The 21,531-nt window shown below is 43.0% G+C and overlaps 1 protein-coding gene across 3 annotated transcripts in view; it reads right to left on the reverse strand.

The window, feature by feature from the left end:
* The window catches only part of LOC137426460 (phosducin-like protein 2), an 84,166-nt gene that overhangs the window by 44,594 nt on the left and 18,041 nt on the right, over positions 1-21,531 (reverse strand). Inside the window, exons 2-3 of one of the 3 annotated variants that reach the window (XM_078770919.1) lie at positions 18,023-18,117; positions 15,692-15,791 (exon numbers count right to left, since the gene is read on the reverse strand). In XM_078770919.1, coding sequence (XP_078627045.1) covers positions 15,692-15,791; positions 18,023-18,028 — 106 coding nt within the window. In that variant the 5' untranslated portion in view covers positions 18,029-18,117. Of the gene's footprint in view, positions 1-15,685; positions 15,792-18,022; positions 18,355-21,531 lie in introns of those variants that run through there. The other 2 variants (XM_078770918.1, XM_078770917.1) reach the window with 2 other exon arrangements.

Below are 21,531 nucleotides of genomic sequence, written 5' to 3' on the forward strand. Positions count from 1 at the left end.
GAAGGGTGGGAAAGACGGTATATGCAAATCCACTCCCCAAGGTATTCACACCCTGAAGGAAGCTCTAGCAACAAGATTTAGATACAACTGTGACAAGTATCTGGACACAATAGATCGTTTGCAAGGTGATGCAGTGGACCTCGGCGATTCGAGTAAAACATTACTGTGGCACAAGAACTGCTTTTCGTCATTCACAAGTTCATCACACCTTGATCGGCTGAGAAGAAGATTCGAGTCCTCCATGTCCAGTTCCGACAAGCCTATTGGGAATTCCTCAAATGCTGCATGTGTCGATGTGAAACTCTGTGAACTACAAAAACCGCATTCCCGGCGAAGTTCTACATCGGCTGTGCAGTGGGACAGGTGTATATACTGTCAATGTGAATCTAAACTCTAAAGCAAAGGTTCATCAAATATTGACTTTGGAAACATCTGATAGGTTCCTGAATGGTGCTAAACTAGACTGTATTTTTAGGTATCGTTTGGCTGACATATCAGACCTTGTAGCTGCAGAAGCTAAGTATCATCTACAGTGCCATGCTTCGTTTATGCAGAATCGGAATAAAACCCAAGCAGCAATCGGTACAGACAATTTGTCAAGTTACAATCAAGCTTGCTTTAACGCTGTAGTCCAAGAACTAGAGAAAGGACTTGATGGTGGTAACATATACACTGTAAAAAGCGTGTGGGACAGATATTGTGAACTCATGACTACTACTAGTATTAACACCCTACTGTATCCAGTTCATCTGACAGTAATGCCCTGAGGGCATTCAGAAAGAAATTGGAATCGAGCCTAGGTGACAAGGTAGAGTTTATTTCAAGTACAAGTAAGAAAGAGTCCCTCTTAATTGTTCCAAGTGTTACCAAGGACTCTATTTTACAGACTCTGAAAGATAGTGCAGTTGATAAAGATACTAAAGACGCTGAAGGTACTTCACAAACATTCTCCTTGAGAGGGGAAAGTGACATTATTTTGAAATCTATATACTATGTAAGTAGTAAAGTCGAAATGGATATTAAGAATGGTGTAGGACATACAACATATCGTGGCATTGACAAAGACCACACTGAAGATGTTGTGCCACAGTCACAGTTCCTCCTTTTGAGCATGATTCTAGGTGAAAATGAGGAGTGTGGTAATCATGATAGAATCCTTAACATAGCACAAGACATAGTCTATGCTCAATCAAAAGGGCGAAAATTAACTCCCAAACACATTGGCTTGGGTGTAACACTCCACCACTTAACGAGAAGCAAACAGGTTATTCAGCTTATTCATGAAGCTGGGCACTGTGTTAGTGATGAAGGTGTACAGCGGGTGGATACAAGTATTGCCAAATCTGAGCTGTCCCGATATATGGCCAATGGTAATATGGTGGTTCCATCAAATCTAGTAGAAAATCAGTTTGTGCAATTCGCTGCAGACAATATAGATATAATTGAAGATGTTCTCGATGGAAAAGGCACATTTCATGCCACACAATGTGCAGCGTTTCAGCATGGTGGAAATAGAGATTCAGTAACTGACACATGTAAGACTATAGGAAAGGAGAGATCACTGGGCACATTACTTCTAAATTATGTCCACGAAGTAATGGATTCTGGTTATTGTGCAAAACGATGGCCAGCTCCCATTTTTGATGTGGAAATCCAACAAGAATGGTATAAGTCAGAAAACAACATCCTGAACCAAGCCAAGGCAAGTGATCTGCCTTGGTTACTGTGTCGCATGGAAGATCCCGACCGTCAGCGTATCCCTGAATGGACAGGATTTAATCATGTTGTTTCCCAGTATGAATCTGAAGTAACAAGAATAGGACACATGCCAATCCTCCCAGTACCAGCAGATGATATGGACACAATCTACACTGTGATAGCAAGATGCAAGTATATTGCAGAGTTGCTAAACATTTCACATACCATCATCACCTTCGACCAGGCCCTTTACTGCAGAGCAAAGGAACTTGTGTGGTCCAACCAACCAGGGTTTAAGAACGTGATCGTATGCCTTGGATCATTTCACACTGCAATGAACTTTATGAATGCTATTGGGCAGCACATGGAGGGATCTGGTCTGAAGGTTATATGGGTGGAGAGTGGAGTGTTTGGAGAAAGCACAACCAATAGCATGCTCACAGGAAAACTTGTTCTTGCACATTCATGTAGGCCAGTACCTACAAATGCCTAACCTTTGACCACTAAACTAAAGTACAGGTACTGTAGTGTGCTGCTGGCCAATGTTAGACATCAAAGGGTCAATTTTGGACCCTTCAATTCAACTATCCAATCATTTTAATCATAGTTAATTATTCTGTGTTGACATAGCGCACTAATTTCACAATACATGTACAGTCACGTGAAAAAGTAAGTACACCCCATGTAAAGTTTTGACTTTTTCAACATATTTCAACATACAGCTATTTGATCTTCATTTCAACAATATTGATAGATAAAGGTGATATAATATAACAAATATCATGAAACATTTACATTTTGTAGTCCATTGTATAATTTAAATAAACATAAATGCAAATTTCGCATGTGGAAAAAGTAAGGTAAGGAAAAAGTAAGGAAACTTACTGTTTCATGTGACTGTATGTACTTGTCAGATCCTATCAATACATTTGACTAAAGTTAAGTAATTTAGGATTAAAGGGGTCCAAATTCCTCCCTTTTCCCCCCAGACCCCTTAGTATCCACTAATACATCCTCATCTCATAGGGCCCAAATATGCAAACTAATTATGAACTGTGGTATCGATGTGATCCTTGCTGAAAATAAAGTTGACAAACCCGAAATTCTGATTTTTTTGATTTTTGTGAAAAACGGGCCAACTTTGACCCTCTTTAATTCATACCCCTTTTGAGGCTGAGTAAGAGGACTTTTTTTCAAAACCTGCCCACATATATCTACTTTAAAACAAAATTTGGTTTAAAGATCTATATTGAATACTAATATTTATTCTGGTGTTCAAACTAAGCAGTATCCTAAATTTAGGGGTTTTAAGGGTCACATGACATTTTGGACCCTGGTGCCCTTAATAATCAACTGATTGAAAATTTGTTACTATCACCTTATAGCTAATGTTTGTAGCTACAGGATAAGTGGTAATTTGCTTCTTTATGACTATTGGTTAATTTTTAATGACCAATCATGCAAACCTCCACCCCACATTTTGGACTATTTTCCAAATTGTGTTTTTTGGGAAAAGGGTTAATTTAAGACCCTTTTCGGAAAAATGTGTGGTGGCATCCACCCTGGTCCAAAGCACCACCCCATGGCCTAACTATCCATGGTGGATGCCAGCTTCTAATATGATATGATTTTTAAAATGTCATTTTCTGGTTTTGCCTCCCTACTAACTCAGGAAGGGCAGCGTCAGGAAGGGCATCCGGCCATAAAAACATTGCCTCAAACAGGGAACCATGATTGTCATGGGGCCCGAAAGGCTAACCCCTGCTCTAGCGGGGAAAAATGGCCTTAAAACGATCATTCATATTCATTCCCTACTAACTGTGAAGATCCTCCCCTCAGACTCAAAAACGGACAAGGGGAAAGATAAATAAAATAAAGTCCCTTTTTATAGTGCACTTATCTGGTCCCAAATGGGTCCTTCTGCGAGGTTGGCAGCTGGGGATGAGGCTCAGAGTCCGATGTCCCTTCGGCAGGAAATTGGCACAAGATGGCAGTGGTGCCGCGCTCGACGGCGCCACAAACATGAGGTGAATAAAGTCAAATGGTTGTCCTTTTAGGCTCCTCCACCACTTAGGGATGTTCAGCGTGGCTTCCAGCTCACCAAAGGAAGAGCTGCTGTCAACCCTCTCTCTCCGCTCACTCTCCTCCAAAGCACACAAACTCCATGACCCAACCAAACCAAAAATGGCCAGTGTCTTGCTCATCAAGCCAAGAGCGAGAGACTGACTCTTCTTCTTTACTCTCTTGAGCCAATCCCTGAACGTCCCTCCCTGTTCGCTCCGCCCACCTCCTACCGGCCAATTGCGTACCTCGGGGTGTGGCCTGCCGGCTTTGCTTGGTGTGAGTGTTCATTAAGGCGGGGCTTACTTGCATGTTGGCTCTGCTCGGGTTCTGCCGGCGGTCGTTGTCGTAAAACGGAGGTTTTGCATGGCCGCCCTGGTTGTAAATGTAAAACGTAGAGGGAAAGCGACAAAGGGAAATCACATACTGGGGAAAACTAACCGTAATCCCTAACTAATTATCACTGCTTCACCCCTCGTGTGAAGACACATAAGCAATCTTAAGCTACAGTTTCCCGACTTAAATACATCGAGATTTATCCTAGGTGTCCACGGTCCATGCTATAATTATACAATCCTACCTTTACTATGAGATTCCTTCACCTACCCCCACACACGTAGCAGTATTCTATGAATATCATCTAGTTTTTGGATTTTTTTGGTGAACATCTTTAGTGTGACTACCATTTTGCCAATGCACTTCCTCCAAACCAAATGATGAAATTATAAATGATAATAACCATTCCTTTCACACCGTGATGTGCATAGGAGCTGCCGAGGCAGTTTCATTAGGTAAGGAGTACAATCCTAGGTGGGTCGCCACTCCGTTGCAGGATACTCGAATGGCTTATTATCCCAGTAAGCTGGTTGTCATTGTTATTTTGTCTCTTCCAGGTAAGCCAGTAAGCTGGTAGACGCCTGGTGTGATGTCAGCAGCACGACAGGGGCTCAAACTCAAGACTCTAAGATTTTAAGCCAGCCGCCTTAACCATTAAGCCAACACCAGGCTTAACGGATAAAATTTCTCACTGCAAATGACTTACTGTTTGACTCACTGCAAATGACTCACTGCAAAAAACTTTTTACATAAGTTCCGTAGTCAAATTTGTGGAGTTTTTGTAATTGGGCTTTTCCGTTTATTTTATTTTTTGCATACTCAGTCGAGGTAATGTTTGCATTCTCAGTCATGCAGTCACTCAAAAACAAAATTTTGCATACTCAGTCATGCAGGAGCTAACACAGAGCATATAATAAAGGGAGCAGGAGACAAAATGGGGGGGAGAGAGGGAAGGACAACATCAGTAGAGAGCAGGGATATCGGAAGATCTGTGCAAGGGAGAGGGCTGGAGTGGGGTACACAGGATAAACAAGATGGACACTACAAGGACTTTCAGGAAAGAAAACGGAATTTGAAGGAGGTGGATTTGGGGTGTATTAACGGGGGTAGAAAAGATCAAGGTTTTGGATGGGGAAAGATAAGAGATGGTGGTGAACAGCTGTTTTGAAGACCTGGAGGGAGGAGTGGGATTGAAGAGCGTGTGGCAGTTTGTTCCAGAGGTGGGAGAGAAGAGGAATAAAAGAGTGAAGGTGAGTAGAGAGTCTTGATTTTGGTGGTTTCACCATAACAGGGTTGCTGGCAGACCTTCTGCGTCCTGCTGGAACATTTGGGGGACAGAGCACAGACAGAGCAGGGGCTGCAAGGCCAGAGAGTAGTCGGTAGAAGACAGAAAGACCACCAACCTGCCTGTGGTGAGAGAGAGAAAGTCCCTCAGAATCAGCTTCATTGTGGGAGATTCCAATGATTCGAAAAGCCTTAGTTTCTACAGCGTGAAGCCGAGCTAGGTGTGAGGTAGGAACAACAGCCGAGATGAGAGGCAGTACTCCATCAAGCTGCGGATGAAAGCTTTGTGTGTGGTGAGAATCTCAGTAGCGCCAAGGAAGGCAGACAGTGAGACCCAAAAGCTTGAGTGAAAGAACTTCTTCGAGAGGATTGTTGAGAAAGTAGATGGGAGGGTTTTCCTGATGGTGTTTTCGGAGAGACATAGTGAGAGTGTGAGATTTGTCAGGATTGAAAAACATGTTCCACTTGTTTGGCCAGTCTGTGATTTTGTCCAGGCCTGCAGAGAGTGAGGAGGCTGCAGCCTGCCGATCTGAGGGTAGAGATATGGCGTGGCAGATAGTGGAGTCATCAGCAAAAATATAGAGAGGATTTTCCAGAGAGTCGGAGAGATCATTAATGAAGACCAGAAAAAGCACAGGGCCCAGAACACTGCCTTGAGGGAACTGCAGCCTGAGCAGGAAGGGGAGATGAGAGAATTCCATTTAGAGCCACACGTTGACTACGACCAGAGAGGAAGTCTGCGAACCATGTGTGCAGATTTCCATGGATACCATAATAATTTCCCTGGATACCTGTTCAAGCATCCAGAGGGAAAGAAAATACACCGGATTAAATCAGAGCTACAGTTTATTGTTGTGTGAAATGCTTCAACCTTCCTGCATGCATAGTGATGATTGCTGATGTTTTGCCATTTCAGAAACAGTGCCTTTCTCTTCAAATGTTCTCCTGGAGAAATAATCTTGTTTCTGCATGATGTCCATCTTGTCCTAAATAAAGGTCTAAAACATCAATGCACCAGATAAACACTCTTCAATTCAGTGAGTAGTACTCTTTTTTAGCCATTCCCTCATTGAACCACTTAACAAACTGGCAAACTCTGGCCATTCACCCTTAGTATCAATAGAAGTTGCTCATCCTCTAATTTACAGCTTTGCAGATCATTGCCAGTTTGTTAATGGAGGATGGTAGACCATCCTCAATGGCTTGTATCACATCAGTGATCAATTCCACATCAACCTCGTCTATACACAATGATGGGCTTTGTGGCAATGTGCCAGCCATGACAATTGCCCTAATAGGGAGATGCACAACCACTGGGTTGAAACGTATCATATGCATCAAAAGACGTCATCACAATGGAGCCAAATGTAGGACCCAAGAGGCTCGTGGAAGATCTAGAGAAAAATGGAAAGGGGGGAATGCCAACAGCAGAGTAGAAGTTGGAGTGATATCAAGGTGAGGGGAAGAAGGGGGTGAACATGCTGGACACAACCTGAATGAAACAGCAAAAAGAGAAAGGGCAAGGCAGCAATGAAACAGAAAAGGAACAAACCGACCAACAACAAACAAACAAAAAGAGTGAGGGGAGGGGAGAAATCATAATAAATTGGAAAAAGCAATGCTTGGAAATGGGGTCATTGGGGGCAGAAAAAAATATGGTTGTGGATGGGGGATGATCTGAGGCAGTGGTGAACAGTTGTCTTGAAGCTCTGGTGGGAAGAATTTGGAACTAAACAGACTGAGAAATTGGTTCCACAGGTGAGAAAAAAAGATGAACAAATATTGGAGGCTGGATTTTTGGAGTTTAACAAGGGGATGGTTACTGGCTGACTGTGTTTGCCCTGTAGAAACCTGGAAGAGACAGAGCCAAGAGAGCATAAAGGGTGCACAATCAAAAAGGAGGTAGAGGAATACAAAGAAGCCACCAACCTGCCTGTGAAGAATAAGTAACAAACTGAGACACTCAGCTTCGTCGTGGGAGATCTCAATGATTTGAGAGCCTTGCTTTCCACTGCATCAAGAAGAGCAAGATGTGAAGCAAAGGCATCAGCCCAGCCCATCAGGGGAGAGCAGTACTACATAGAGCTGCAAACAAAGGCCTCGTAGGTTGTCAAAAGTTCAGACCGGCCAAGAAATGACATTCATTTGTCATTTTGATTTACAAAGAAATGGATGAGTATTTGATGACACTCTTAACCTGAGCCTTCTAAGCATTGAAAAGGTTTTGAGAGGTCAACACATGAGTCACTTTCCTCAAATTTGGCCTTGTTGCCATGGTGTTGATGTGGCAGGACAAGTTGCCCTGACTAGGATTCTGGTCAATGTTAATGCTCCAGGAAGTCAGGGCATCTGGACACCACATAACACAAGCCTTGACTTGAGACAAACACAGCCCTGAGGGAAAAGGGTAAACGTCCCAGGGTTCTCCTAGAATCGAACCACCGACCTTCCAGACACCGAGAAAATGCTCTCACCACAATGCCACGGAGTCTGGTTTGCTTTTACAGAGATAGTCATACTTCTCAGGAGCAAATGCAATTTGCCACTTGTGAGCCCAAGGCTGTATGTTGTCAAGGATATGCCACAAGTAGGAATGGATTGCTTCATCATTAGGGTTGTAAAGAATGGTGCTAAAATGCTGGAAGAGTCCGTTACTATGCCATCCATAAGCAACTTCCATCACCTGCTAATTACAGACTATGAGCCAAATCCAATCTTGGACTTTGCAAATTAAATTATCACTGTCATTGTACAGTATACACTCTTTCATATTATTAATTAATGGCTGTAACTTCTCCTTTCAAAGTGAAAGGTACAATATTGGCACCATGACCAAACACGAACAGCGGTAGTAACGAGGCTGACATTGTAGGTGGTGGAAGCAAATATACAAGATAAATATATTTCAAACATACCCATCTTGGTCTCTACAATCCCTTTCTGCAGAGGTAGCAGAAAGTTCTGCAGAGGTTGTAGATAGTAGTTCTGCAGAACTTTCTATAGTTGTAGATAGTTGAAGATAGTTGTAGATAGCAGTTCTGCAGAGGAAAGAGGTAGTAGTTCTGCAGAGGTTGTTTACGACACGTATTCAACACTGCCACTCTCAAGATGTAAAGAAGATATGTAATTATCGACTTTGGAAAAACAAAGATTGCCATCCTTGAAGGAATGGATTGTTCTGGATTCATCCTCAGAGCATATGGACTGTCCCAATGGAAGTAAATCTGACCATTGTTCATGTAAGAAAGAATTGTAAATATCAAGATGTAATTGCTGACTGCAAGGAGAATAGCTGGTGTTTACATTGTTTCCTTCTTGAAGTTGCCAGCAAAAGATTCTGCAACATATCATTTAACAGGTGCCTGATTGCGCTAGGTATACGACCATAATATACACGGTAGCCAAAAGGGCATTATGAGACAGATACACTAGCTGGTTATGTTGGGGTAACGAGATATTCCACCAGCAAGAATTACTACCATTGCCAAGAATATGCTTTAAGGGAAGATGATGGTTGGGATATCTTAAAACTGATTGACCTAGCAAAGTCTGGTCCAAAGATGTCGGTGCATAAATCCAATAAGATGACTAGAATCTCGAGATCTGCAGAACAACTTCCGTGGAGTTTGTAATGGTCTGTGACATCTTCTTCTTCTCTTACTCTTTCTCTTCTTCATCATCCCTACATTCCCCCCATCCCCAGTTGAGGGTGGATTGACTACTCCAGAAAACGAGGCAGCAACAAATGGGCGGCCATAGAAGGCCTCCGTCCACGGCGGTGGCGTGTGCTACGCAGTGAATCTAGGTCATGTCTGTACGATGGTGTGGTTCCGATGGAGAGTTCACTGAAGGTGAAATGCTTTGAAGCTGACTGACACCTCAGAGGTCAGTGAGAGCCCAAAGCTAGAGAGGGATGTCGGAGTGTGGATCGTTCCGTCCTCCATCATCCTCATGCCCGTACGTTGGTGGCTACCTTCAACCTTCATTGGGGCATCTCATGGTTGCTGATCGTTCTGTTCTCCATCATGCTTGTGATGGCTATTTGACTACACTGTCTTGAGGCATCACCCTGGGTGCGACTTGGTGACACTGAGTAGGGATTAATGCCAACACAGGTTTCTCGTTCATGGGGGGAGTAGGCCCGTTTGCCTGATCTGGTTTTTCCCTTTCTTTTTTTCTCTCTTTATGCATGTGTGTGTGTGTGTGTGTGTGTGTGTGTGTGTGTGTGTGTGTGTGTGTGTGTGTGTGTGTGTGTGTGTGTGTGAGAGTATGTGTGTGTGTGTATATGTATGTATGTATGTACATATATATATATATATATATATATATATATATATATATATATATATATATATATATATATATATATATATAGATAAAAATAAAAAGCCACGGAGATTTAGGGATTTTTTAATGGCATATTATGATCAGTTTTGGATGCGGTTTGCGACACAGTCCAATGTAACAGAGTGGCAGAAGTCTGAAGTGGGGATCCAGATGGGATGTACCATCTCTCCTATTTTGTTTGTGCTGGTTATGGAGTTGTTGATACGTGCGGTGAGTGGACATGGGAAAGAAGTGGAGCTAGCCCCTGGTCAGAGGTTGCCAGCAATGTTTGCTTTCATGGATGACCTGACAGTTGTCCAACAGTCCGCTGATGCAGCAGTAGAGGTACTGGGACGACTGGAAAGGTTGATGCGGTGGGCAAGAATGGGATTTAAAGAAGAAATTCGAGGAGTGTGGTCGTGAGACGAGGAGTGGTGGATAACATGCACAGGTTTGAGCTGGGAGGGGAGGTGGTTCCATCATTGGTGGAGGCCCCTGTGAAGAGTTTGGGAAGATGGTATACAGTGGAGTTGAATGATGTGGGAAGAGTGGGGGAGGTCAGAAACAAGTTTTTGAGAGGTTTGAAGAGGATTGATGGATGTGGCTTGCCAGGTAAGTTGAAGGTATGGTGTTTGAAGTTTGGATTGATGCCACGAGTATTGTGGCCATTGATGATGTATGATATTGCGATTGGGCATGTAGAGAGGATGGAGGTTGTGGTGAGCGGGTTTGTGAGGAGGTGGTTGGGAGTGCCACGCTGTTTGACGAACATTGCCTTTTATGGTCAGGGTGGAAAACTCCAGTTGCCCTTGACATCATTAACCGAGGAGTTTAAGGTGGTGAGGGTGCGGGAGTTCATGATGTTGCGGGATTTAAGTGATGCAGTGGTAAAGAATGCTCTCCCAGAGAAGAAGGGAAGTCGGAAGTGGAATGCAAGAGCGGAGGTGGACGAGATGGAGGAGCGGTTGCAACAGGAGGAGGTCATGGGGATGGTACAGCACGGGAAGCATGGCTTGGGGTGGATGAAGTATGAGCGATGGGGAAAGGTATGTGTGAAAGAGAGGAGGAAGATGGTTGAGAGGGAGGTGAGAAGAAAGGAAGAGGAGGGGAGATATGTGAAAGCAGTCGGTCAGGCACAGCAAGGTGCTTGGACTAGGTGGGAAGGTGTGCGGGTGAGGATGTTGAAGTGGCAAGAGATTTGGAGGATGGAGCCAATATTGTTGAATTTCCTGTTGAGGGCAATGTATGATGTGCTTCCGTCACCAGTAAACTTGAGATTGTGGGGGTTGTTGCAGGAGGAGAGATGTTATTTGTGTGGAGGTGTGGAAACGGTGCAGCATGCACTGAGTGCATGTTCAGTAGCATTGGCAGCAGTACGATACAGGTGGCGACATGATCAGGTGCTGGCGGTGGTGGTGCAGATGGTGCAACAAGAGGTGCTGAGGTCGATAGAGAGTGGAGAAGGAGACTGATGGGGGAGAGGTGTGGTTTGTCAAGGAGGGCCAAGTGGTAAGAGGTGGAAAGAGGAGGAGGAGGTGGAAAGCAAGAGGGCTGTCCGATGCTTGTGATTGGCAGGTGTTGGCAGACCTAAAGCCACAATTGGTATTCCCTGAGGAGATCTGTGTGACAAGGTTGTGGCCTGACATTGTCATTTGGTCAGGTGCAACAAGACAGGTCATCTTAGGGGAATTGTCTGTACCTTGGGAAGAGAACATGGAGGAGGTTCACGAGAGGAAGAGAGCAATGTACAGTGAGCTGTAGGCAGAGTACCGGGAGAAGGGTTGGCGAGTTTCGTGTCAGCCATTTGAGGTGGGGTGTCGAGGGTATATTGGCAATTCCTTTTCTGCATTTCTTGCTCGGCTTGGAGTGTGTGGGACAGAAAGAAGGAGGATGTGTGACAAGGTGGCCTAGGTTGCCTTGAAAGGCTCATTTTGGATTTGGAGGAAGTTTATGGCGGCACGTCGAACGGTGTAGGTTGAGGTTACGGAATAGAAATGGAGGTGTGTGTGTGTGTGTGTGTGTGTGTGTGTGTGTGTGTGTGTGTGTGTGTGTGTGTGTGTGTGTGTGTGTGTGTGTGTGTGTGTGTTGCAGGAGTGGGTCATGAGTGGGTGTGGTTTTGCATGAATGGTTTTGCATGTTTGCATGAGTGGTGCATGTTGGTATTGTAAGGGCAGGTGGTTGGTTGGTGTTGTGTGTGTATGTGTGTGGATGTGTGTATGAATGATCTGGTGTGTTTTGTTGGTGAGTGGTGAAGGGTATAAAGGTGGGTGTTTGAGTGTTCCACCATGTTTGTTTGGTGCTGTGGATTCTGGATGCGGGGGTGTTGTTGTTGTAGTCTGCGTTCGCACTCGCTGGGGTGGGGGTATGTACGCATCCAGGTGTAGTTGCTGCATGTGGATGTGTATGTGCCCCTGCTGGCCCACCTTAGCTGACCGTATCGAGGTTGAAGGACTGAAACGGGATGATGCTGAGGACTTTGACTGAGGACCCGGTCAGTACGGCACACTTGTGACCAGGTGTGTTTTGAACTTATTATATATATATATATATGTACTATATATAAAATATATATAATTATATATATATATATAAATTATATATATATATATAAATTATATATATATATAAATTATATATATATATAAATTATATATATATATATATATATATATATATATATATATATATATATATATGTATGTATATATATATGTGTATATATATATATATATATATATATATATGTATATATATATATATATATATATATATATATATATATATATATATATATATATATATATATATATATATCTATATATGTATATATATATATATATATGTATATACATATATATATCTATATATGTATGTATATATATATATATCTATATATGTATGTATGTATGTATATATATATATATATATATATATATATATATATATATATATATATATATATATATATTGTTGCGAATATGGAATTTGGCCTCCATATCCGCTTGTAAATATTCCCCTATTTCCCCAATACTCCCCAACTATCCCCAATCCCCCATTCCCTAGTCCCATTGTCTGTAAACAACACTCTGTAGAACCGACCTTCCCCTTTTTCCCCCATTAAATGTCGTGCCCAGGTCCACCGCATCTCACGTCGACAACTTTCGGACATCTTGCTAGTTATTCTTAGTCTATGTCAGTTAAGGACTCCTTTCCATTAATTCTGACTCTTCGTTGCACCAGAATGTGATTATATGGCACCAGTAGTGAGTTTAGGACCTTCCCATACCTCCTTCCATCTTCTTCCCCAAACAACAACAACAACAACAACTACAGCTACAACAACAACTACAACCACGGCGCGCGGGGGGAGTGTGCGTCCTCCCACCAGCTCGGTTAGCCGCCATGACCATGCGCTCCACGGGGTTACCACGAAGGGGCTCCCTGTCAGCCCCTCGTCAAGGGTGGAGCCGGTAACCCCCCCGCACGCACCCAATGAGAAGCAACGAGCCGATTCCATCTGGGGCGGAGCTAACGAGCCGAGGGCGTGTCACTCCCCGCCGGATATACGCAGCGACTGACCGGATGTGACGTGAGATGCGCCCCCAGCTTGGAGAAAGAACGTCGCCTTCCGAGCGCTGTGACCTCCCTGCATCTCTGGACCGGACCGAGTCGATTCTGCCTTGAGCCAAGAGTGCACCTTGAGCCATCGACTGCCTGCCTTTCCTTGCCATCAATCCCCGTGTGAGTCAGCCTTTTGTCCCGTTTATCTGTCGTCTGTTGGGGTTAATATAAGATTGTGTTTAAGTGCCCACCTTACTATGCTGTCCCTCTGGTAGTTGTAATCTAACCTTCCGAACGAATATAACCTCCTCCGGAGGTCTTGAGAACCGTATCCCTGGTGTCGTGTCATTTTAATCCCAGCCGTGTGTCTTTTCCTTCATTGATCTAGCGTAGCGCGATTAGTCAACGTTCGGGTATAATCGGGTAACTTGTGCAGACGTGGTCATACCAAACCGCTCGGTAAATAACATCTAAGCCGCGTCTGTAACAATATATATATATATATATATATATATATATATATATATATATATATATATATATATATATATATATATACATATATATATATATATATATATATATATATTTATATATATATATATATATATATATATATATATATATATATATATATATAAACACATATATATATATATATATATATATATATATATATATATATATATATATATATATATAAACACATATATATATATATATATATATATATATATATATATATCTTACTATAAGTCAACAAGTGTCCGTCCATCCGTTCGAAGGTACCGCAAAAACGGCTCAACCGATCGCAACGATATTTTGGGTGGGTAATCCTAGGACCTCCTGGAGTAAAATAGGTTACATTGTTTTTCCAATTTTTCCCAGTTTTCCAATTTTTCCAAGCACGATGGAATAATATTTACCGATATGAACAGTGATGTGGCTTTTGTTGAAATTCTACAAACACTGTTCATTCAACGTACCAGGAGAGAGTAGATTGACTCCTGACGAACTCTTCCTTTATAAACGTGCGGCTCCGAAGTAACATGGCAGCGTGTGCAAAGCGACTGAGAAACAGGTGTAGAGTCCGCTTCCGTGTTACAGATTCGGCGTGCACTCTTCACACATAAACGTGCAACTGAGAAAGACGTGTAGCGGCCGCTTCCGTTTTGCAGAATTCAATCTTTTTTCTAAATGGGCGCCATGTACTGTTTAGATTTTGATGATTTGCGTGTGATATGATTCAACGGATGTTTATATGAATCGTTTAAAATAAAAAAAAGCCTTCAATTTCTATTATTTTGCCTTTTCATTTGGGCTTCCCAATTGAAGCCCTGCCCATAGGGTGGGTACCGTTGCAAGTTACTATAATTCACCAAATGTCTGTCTGTCTGTCTGTCCGTCTGTTCCCAGGTACCGCAAAAACTGCTGAACCGATCGCAACAAAATTTTGGGTGGGAAATCCTGGGACCCCCTGGAGTAAAATGAGCTATATTGTTTTCCCAATTTTCCAATTTTTCCAATTTCCAATTTTTCCAATTTTCCAGTTTTTCCAAACACGATGGAATAATATTTGCCGATATGAACAGTGATGTGGCTTTAATGAAATTCTACAACTACTGTTTAGATTTTGATGATTTGCGTCTGATATGATTTAACGGATGTTTATATAAATCGTTTAAAATATAAAAAGCCTTCAATTTCTGATATTTTGCCTTTTCATTTAGGCCTCCCAATTGAAGCCTCGCCCGTAGAGCGGGTACCGTTGCTAGTATATATAATTCCTTTTGTTATAGCTAATAATTAAATCAGTGTTTGACACCCATGTTTTGCTTTGTATTTTTCCCTGTTGTAAGAATGTTACCTTAAAATATTACTTATTCAGTGCTCATCTTTATAGATATTAAATGAAGGGTATTAAGGTGACTGCGCTGGTGTTATCAGAAATGAACTAATGCGATGAATTAATCAGTGAATAATCCCACACCTGGCTTTATGAAACAACTGGTGGTTAGGCCAGGGAGACTGCATTGAGGAACAGCTGCCATCTCAGGTTGTGATAACTGTCCCCCAACAGCCTCAACTACCTTAAGTGTCAGGCATTATTGCAGTCATTGAAGGATTGTCCTGTTGATTCCCATTAATTAGCTTAACAGCGGCTCCATTTACCCAGACTGGATTAAATGCTGCATTGATGGCAAGAGCAGCAACTTTCAAATCTTAAATATCAGCATTTAATCTGCATTGAGTTTCAAATTGAGAGCTCAATTTTTATAAACTATCCCTTTGTTGAATAATGTGAATCTTCATTGGAAGTTTTCAGAATGAGCAATATCATTTTTCAATGTTAATAATAATAATAATCCTAATAATAGTAATAACCATAATATTTTAAATCTCCAACCCTCCTTTGTACCCCCACCAGTAGGTGATGACTCCTCTTCTTCTTTTGGTTTCGTCTTGGGTTGGAGAATTCCAAATTTTCTCAAAATATCATTCCACTCCGTATCTTCATTTGGATCCTAGATGGAAAATAACAAAAGCAATATGCCTCAATGTACCTTCAGGAAAAGCAGAAGTAAAATTAAGCTATACGTTATAATTTGGGGCATTACCATAGGATGCCATGTTTCATTTACAAATGCAATTATGGTGCAAATGTCACCTCGTAATCAACTCCTTTATAATGTACTTGCAGGGTACCCGTCCCCAAACGGGTTCATCGTGTCACCTCAAATTAGCAATTTTTTGGAGTGTGTATTGGTAGAAACGGCAATTCAGCATAAATATTCAGTGAGCAGAATACCTATGTATAAATTCAAGCAAAAAAAGTGTGAATATCACCGCTTTGCACAAAAAAGGTGCAAAAACAGATCCTAGCAACTACAGACCAATCAGCCTTCTCCCAATTATCAGCAAAGTCATGGAATCCATCATTGCTTCAGATATGAAATCTTTCCTCTTCTCCAATGGCTTGATCTCTGACCATCAATTTGGTTTCAGACTTGGTCACTCTACTCTGGACATGCTGCTTCTGCTTTCTCAACAATGGATGGAGGTCCTCAATGCCAAACAGGAAATTAGAGCTGTCTCCCTTGACATTTCATGTGCCTTCGATACGGTCTGGCACCCCGCTCTGCTCACCAAACTCTCCTCCTTTGGTATCCATGGAAATCTCCACGCATGGCTGGCGGACTTCCTCTCTGGTCGTAGTCAACGTGTGGCCCTGAATGGGTTTCTCTCATCTCCTCTTCCTGTTCAGGCTGGAGTTCCCCAAGGCAGTGTTCTGGGCCCTGTGCTTTTTCTGGTCTTCATCAATGATCTCTCTGACTCTCTTGAAAATCCTCTCTATCTCTTTGCTGACGACTCTACTCTCTGTCGCTCCATTCCTCATCCCTCAGATCGGCAGTCTGCAGCCTCCTCACTCTGTGCAGACCTGGACAAAATCACAGACTGGGCAAACAAATGGAACATGTCTTTCAATCCTGACAAATCTCACACTCTTACGATGTCTCTCCGAAAAGACCGACTGGACAACCCTCCCATCCACTTTCTGAATAATCCTCTCCAAGAAGTTCTGTCACTCAATCTTTTGGGTCTCACTATCTGCCATGATCTTTCCTGGGAAAACCACATTTAAAATCTGGCCTCCAAAGCCAGTCGCCGACTGGGCATCCTCCGTCGTGCGAAGTCCTTCCTTGGTACACCTGAGCTCCTCACCACTTACAAGGCTTTCATCCGCAGCTCTATGGAATACTGCTCTCTCCTCTGGTCTGGTGCTCCTGCCTCACACCTAGCTCGTCTTCACGCTGTTGAAACCAAAGCGTTCAGAATCATTGGAATCTCCCGCTATGAAGCTAACTCCAAGGGCCTTTCACTCACTCACCGCAGGCAGGTTGGTGGTCTTTCCGTCTTCTACCGACTCCTCTCTGGCCTTGCCCCCCCAGGTCTCTCTGGGCTCTGTCCCCCAAATATTCCTACTGGTCGCACAAGATCTGCCTGCAACCCTCTTATGGTTAAACTGCCAAAATCAAGACTTTCTGCTCACCTTCACTCCTTCATTCCTCTTTTCTCCCACCTCTGGAACAAACTCCCTCACTCTCTTCAATCCCACTCCACCCTCCAGGTCTTTAAAACAGCTGTTCACCACCATCTCTTATCTTCCCCCATCCAAAACCTTGATCTTTTCTACCCCCGCTAATTTCGGTCCCCTTGTGTTTTATACCTCCCCCCCCCCCCCCCTCCCTTCCCACGCCTCCTCCCCCCAAGCCCTCTCCCTCCCACACTTCTCCCTGCTCTCAAATGTTGTGTTTGTGTGCTTCCCCTTCTCTCCCCATCTTGTCTTCTGTTCCCTCTTTTTATATATTTTGTTTGTCTGGTTGATTTGTTTGTGAAATAAATGTTAGCTCTTTCACGAGCCTCGATTCAGTATACAAAAAAAAAAAAAAAAAGTAGAGGAGGACACCTCTGGCCCCTGTCCCCCAACCAATGACATCCAAAGCTGAGGTTCTGACCGTGAGATCGAGAGCCCACGTCATCCACACCTCGGTTCCCATAGCGATCGTCTTTCACTTTCAGTTGATAGAATCCATTGCATAACAATACACGAGTATATTGCACCTTTCCACCTTTTCTTGTCGTCGGTCGGTACGTAACATATAGGTCGACGGTAGCCGATAGGTGGTCGTGATTCTCGTGAACATCACAAACCTTAATTAGGTAACATTATATTTGAAAGAAAATATTTGTTTACCTGCATTTCGGGCCACCTCGATGTGCGTTAATAAACGAATGGAGTCGGGCCTAATGGCAATGCTCGTGTGGAAATGAAAAGTCAAAAGGACGTCTCTAAAAAACACGCAAATGGAAACACACAGAGAAGTAAAAAACATTGAATGGGAGAAGCAATGTTGAATACAAACTCTCTTCATACAAAAAGGCAAAAATAGGCAAAAAAGAAGAAAAATTTGAACGTGGTAAACAACGGACCGTGCTGACTCGCTGAGGGACCGGTTCCCATGGGGATTAGACTATATCCCGGCATGCTGCGCGCCGTGGATGAGTTCCGGTGTTGCTGAAGGTCGTTCTCAGGATCTCAGCAGTGAATTCGTGTCACACGGAAATGGTAAATACAAAACGATTTGCGGTCGTCATGAGTCAAAACCTCTTTATTTGTCTCCGGGTCTGAATAACCTTGACAGTATGAGGAATTAAGACAGCCGATGTCGTGTTGATGTGCATCTCCATTCTCCACTCTGTCATTAAATGAATAAATAGCTATATTGTAGCGGTTACCGGAAGCATGACACAATTACCGCGCACCGGCCGATGACGCAACCGGCGAGCGGTCACGTGTCCGGACTCGCCCGGGCGTGTCCAGACTTGCCCTTGTCGGGCGAACACTTGCCTTGCATACCACGCCCCGTCGGGAGGCGTGACTTACCTATTTTGCATACCACGCCCCGCCTAGGAGGCGTGGCTTTTGTGTGTTCAGTTTGCGATTTAAATTGCCGCCAGTTCGAGGGGCGGATTGAGTGCTTTTGAGTTCTTTGGTTTTGAGCTAAATGAATAGCTCGGTGAAACTTCGTTCCTGTGTCGTCCATTTTGTCTGGCTTTATCGTGCGAGCACAGCTCCCACAATATATATATATAGTAAGGGAAACATATGAAAATCTGTTAACTAAATTGTTACCAAAAAATTTCTTCACCAATATGTTTGTAAAGGTGTGTAATAACATGTGTTAAAATGTTGAAGGTCAACTCCCGTGGGAAACCCAGAAAAAAAGCTGTTGAATTCGGGTACCGAAAAATTATTTTCGAGAATTTTTATTTTTTTTAATCGGCCCTTAAGTAACTTATGAGGGGTCAAATAAGGGTTTTTCATGATTCTGAGTTGATTGTTAACATTTATATTTCACCACAGACACTCCTTTGTGGAAAAATAATTTCTAAATATATCTCATTTTCTACTTTGCAGGACATGGAGTCTAGCAATATGGATGAAGACGTTACTCCACCTGTGCTCAATTGCTTCATCTGTGCACGCTCGGATACACCAGCTGAAAGGCTCATACAGGCAACTCCAAAGGGATACTCAACTTTATTGAAACAAACAGAAACTGTCGAAAATGTTACTGTTGTGGAACGTATGAAGGAGGCTCAAAAGGAAGGAAAACTGAGGTACCACCAGAAGTGTAAAAATGATCTGTACAACAACTTTGTTGCAACCACCAAGAAGTCAGCTCAAGCATCAAAGGCAGAGAAAGAGTCATCAAAGTTGAAGAGAAGACGCACTACTTGTGAGTTCAATTCATCAACTGGCTGCAGTTCTAGAAGATCACAGTCAGTTGACCTCCTGTATAAGGATGTATGAATTCTTTGCAACCAACCAGCCCAGCTCTACAAAAATAATCCAGCACAAGCTAGAAAGAAATACAGAGTGCCAGATAATTTGACTGCAGATACACTGAAGGCAAGCTTGCTGAAGACAGCACGGAGTCGTGGGGATGACTGGGGCACTGAAGTCACTGGACGCCTGGAAGGGATCAACGACTTGGTAGCAGAAGAAACACTGTACCATTTGCGATGCAAACTTATGTTTGCGAGAGGTGACAGTTTGTCCAAGACTGATGAGGAAGGAAAAAGGAAGAGAGGACAGAGGAGTATTGATGAGGAGCGAGAGGCAGTTTTTATTGAATTCTGCGAATGGTTAGACTCAGAATTAGAGCATGGGGTAATGAACATGGACCAAGTCCATGAAAAGCTGCAGGAGTTTGATCAGTCACCAGAGAAGAGCCTTTCTTATTCAAAGCATTGGCTAAAGATAAAACTTCTAGAGAAATACGAAGACACCTTGTATTTCACAACACAGGAAAGAAGGGCAGATGTACTCTGTCTCAAAGATGGCACCGACAATATTCTGCGAGAGCATCATGCTAATCTTGACCATGGAGATGAGAAGACTCAGATCATAAAGACGGCACTCAAGTTCATATCCAATGATATTGCCTTGATTGATTTAGGTCCAAAGTCATACCCCACCACACCACACACAGTATGACTGACATCGATAGTCAGCTGACACTTGTTCCTGCAAGCCTTCAGATGTTCTTGAGACCGATTGTCAAGACAGACGAAAGAGTTGCGTTTGGGGGCAGAATTTTATTAAGGCCTGTCGACCTCGGTCTGGAGTATTGCCACACCAAATGGGGCTTGCCATACAACTTGATCATAGATTTGGGTCAAAATGGATGCTCAACAAGTTCCACCGGCTGGGATACACTGAGTCTTACACGGAGACACAAAACTACAAATACTGCTTCCTTAATAGTAGGAGTGGAGATGATGTTCCAGATACTTCTGGCACTCTTGACACCATTGTGGAGGAAACCGATGAACAGATCAATGATGAGGTTGCGGTTGATGCTGCGCTTGAGGATCAATCAGTGATGACAGCCAAAGTGCCAGCCAGTGAAAGTGAATTGTCAAGTAATGATCAGGTGGTCTTTATGGAGGTTGGGGAAACAAACAATGCAGTCACTCAGTTTGTTGGAGACAATATAGATTTAAACATTGTCTCTATTCACGGAAACACTCCCTTTCACTCAATGGGTTGGATCGAAGTCACCTCTCCGGCACCACCTTTGCCTTTGCCTTTGCCATCCGGCACCACATTCACTCCGTGCCTACCTGCAGACCCGGGACTGGATCCTTCTACAGAGCATGTCTCTGAACCCCAGTGACTATGGATGGACAATAGGTGTGCATGGGTATGAGCCAGTTCCAACACTGGACCCCACGGCTCCTGAGGAGCTATTGCAGTTCACGAGCTGTAATTGTCATGGAGATTGCAGCAACCGGCGATGCAGCTGCAAGAAGAATGGGGTCACGTGCATCTCGGCCTGTGGAGTCTGTAATGGCATTACATGCAGAAACTGCAGTCATGATGTTGTTGAGTCTGAAGAAGACATAGACAATGACTGTTGAAACTTCTGACATTGTGAATGAGAAATAACTCTTGAGTATTATATATGTATGTGAAATAAAAGCTACTTTGTGTGTAAATGTAAAAGTGAAAATATAAATGTTAACAATCAACTCAGAATCATGAAAAACCCTTATTTGACCCCTCATAAGTTACTTAAGGGCCGATTTAAAAAAAAAAAAATTCTCGAAAATAATTTTCCGGTACCCGAATTCAACAGCTTTTTTTCTGGGTTTCCCACGGGAGTTGAACTTCAACATTTTAACACATGTTATTAC

This window comes from Myxine glutinosa, chromosome 1 (genome assembly GCF_964187855.1).
Source record: "Myxine glutinosa chromosome 1, kmMyxGlut1.1, whole genome shotgun sequence".
NCBI lineage: Eukaryota > Metazoa > Chordata > Myxini > Myxiniformes > Myxinidae > Myxine > Myxine glutinosa.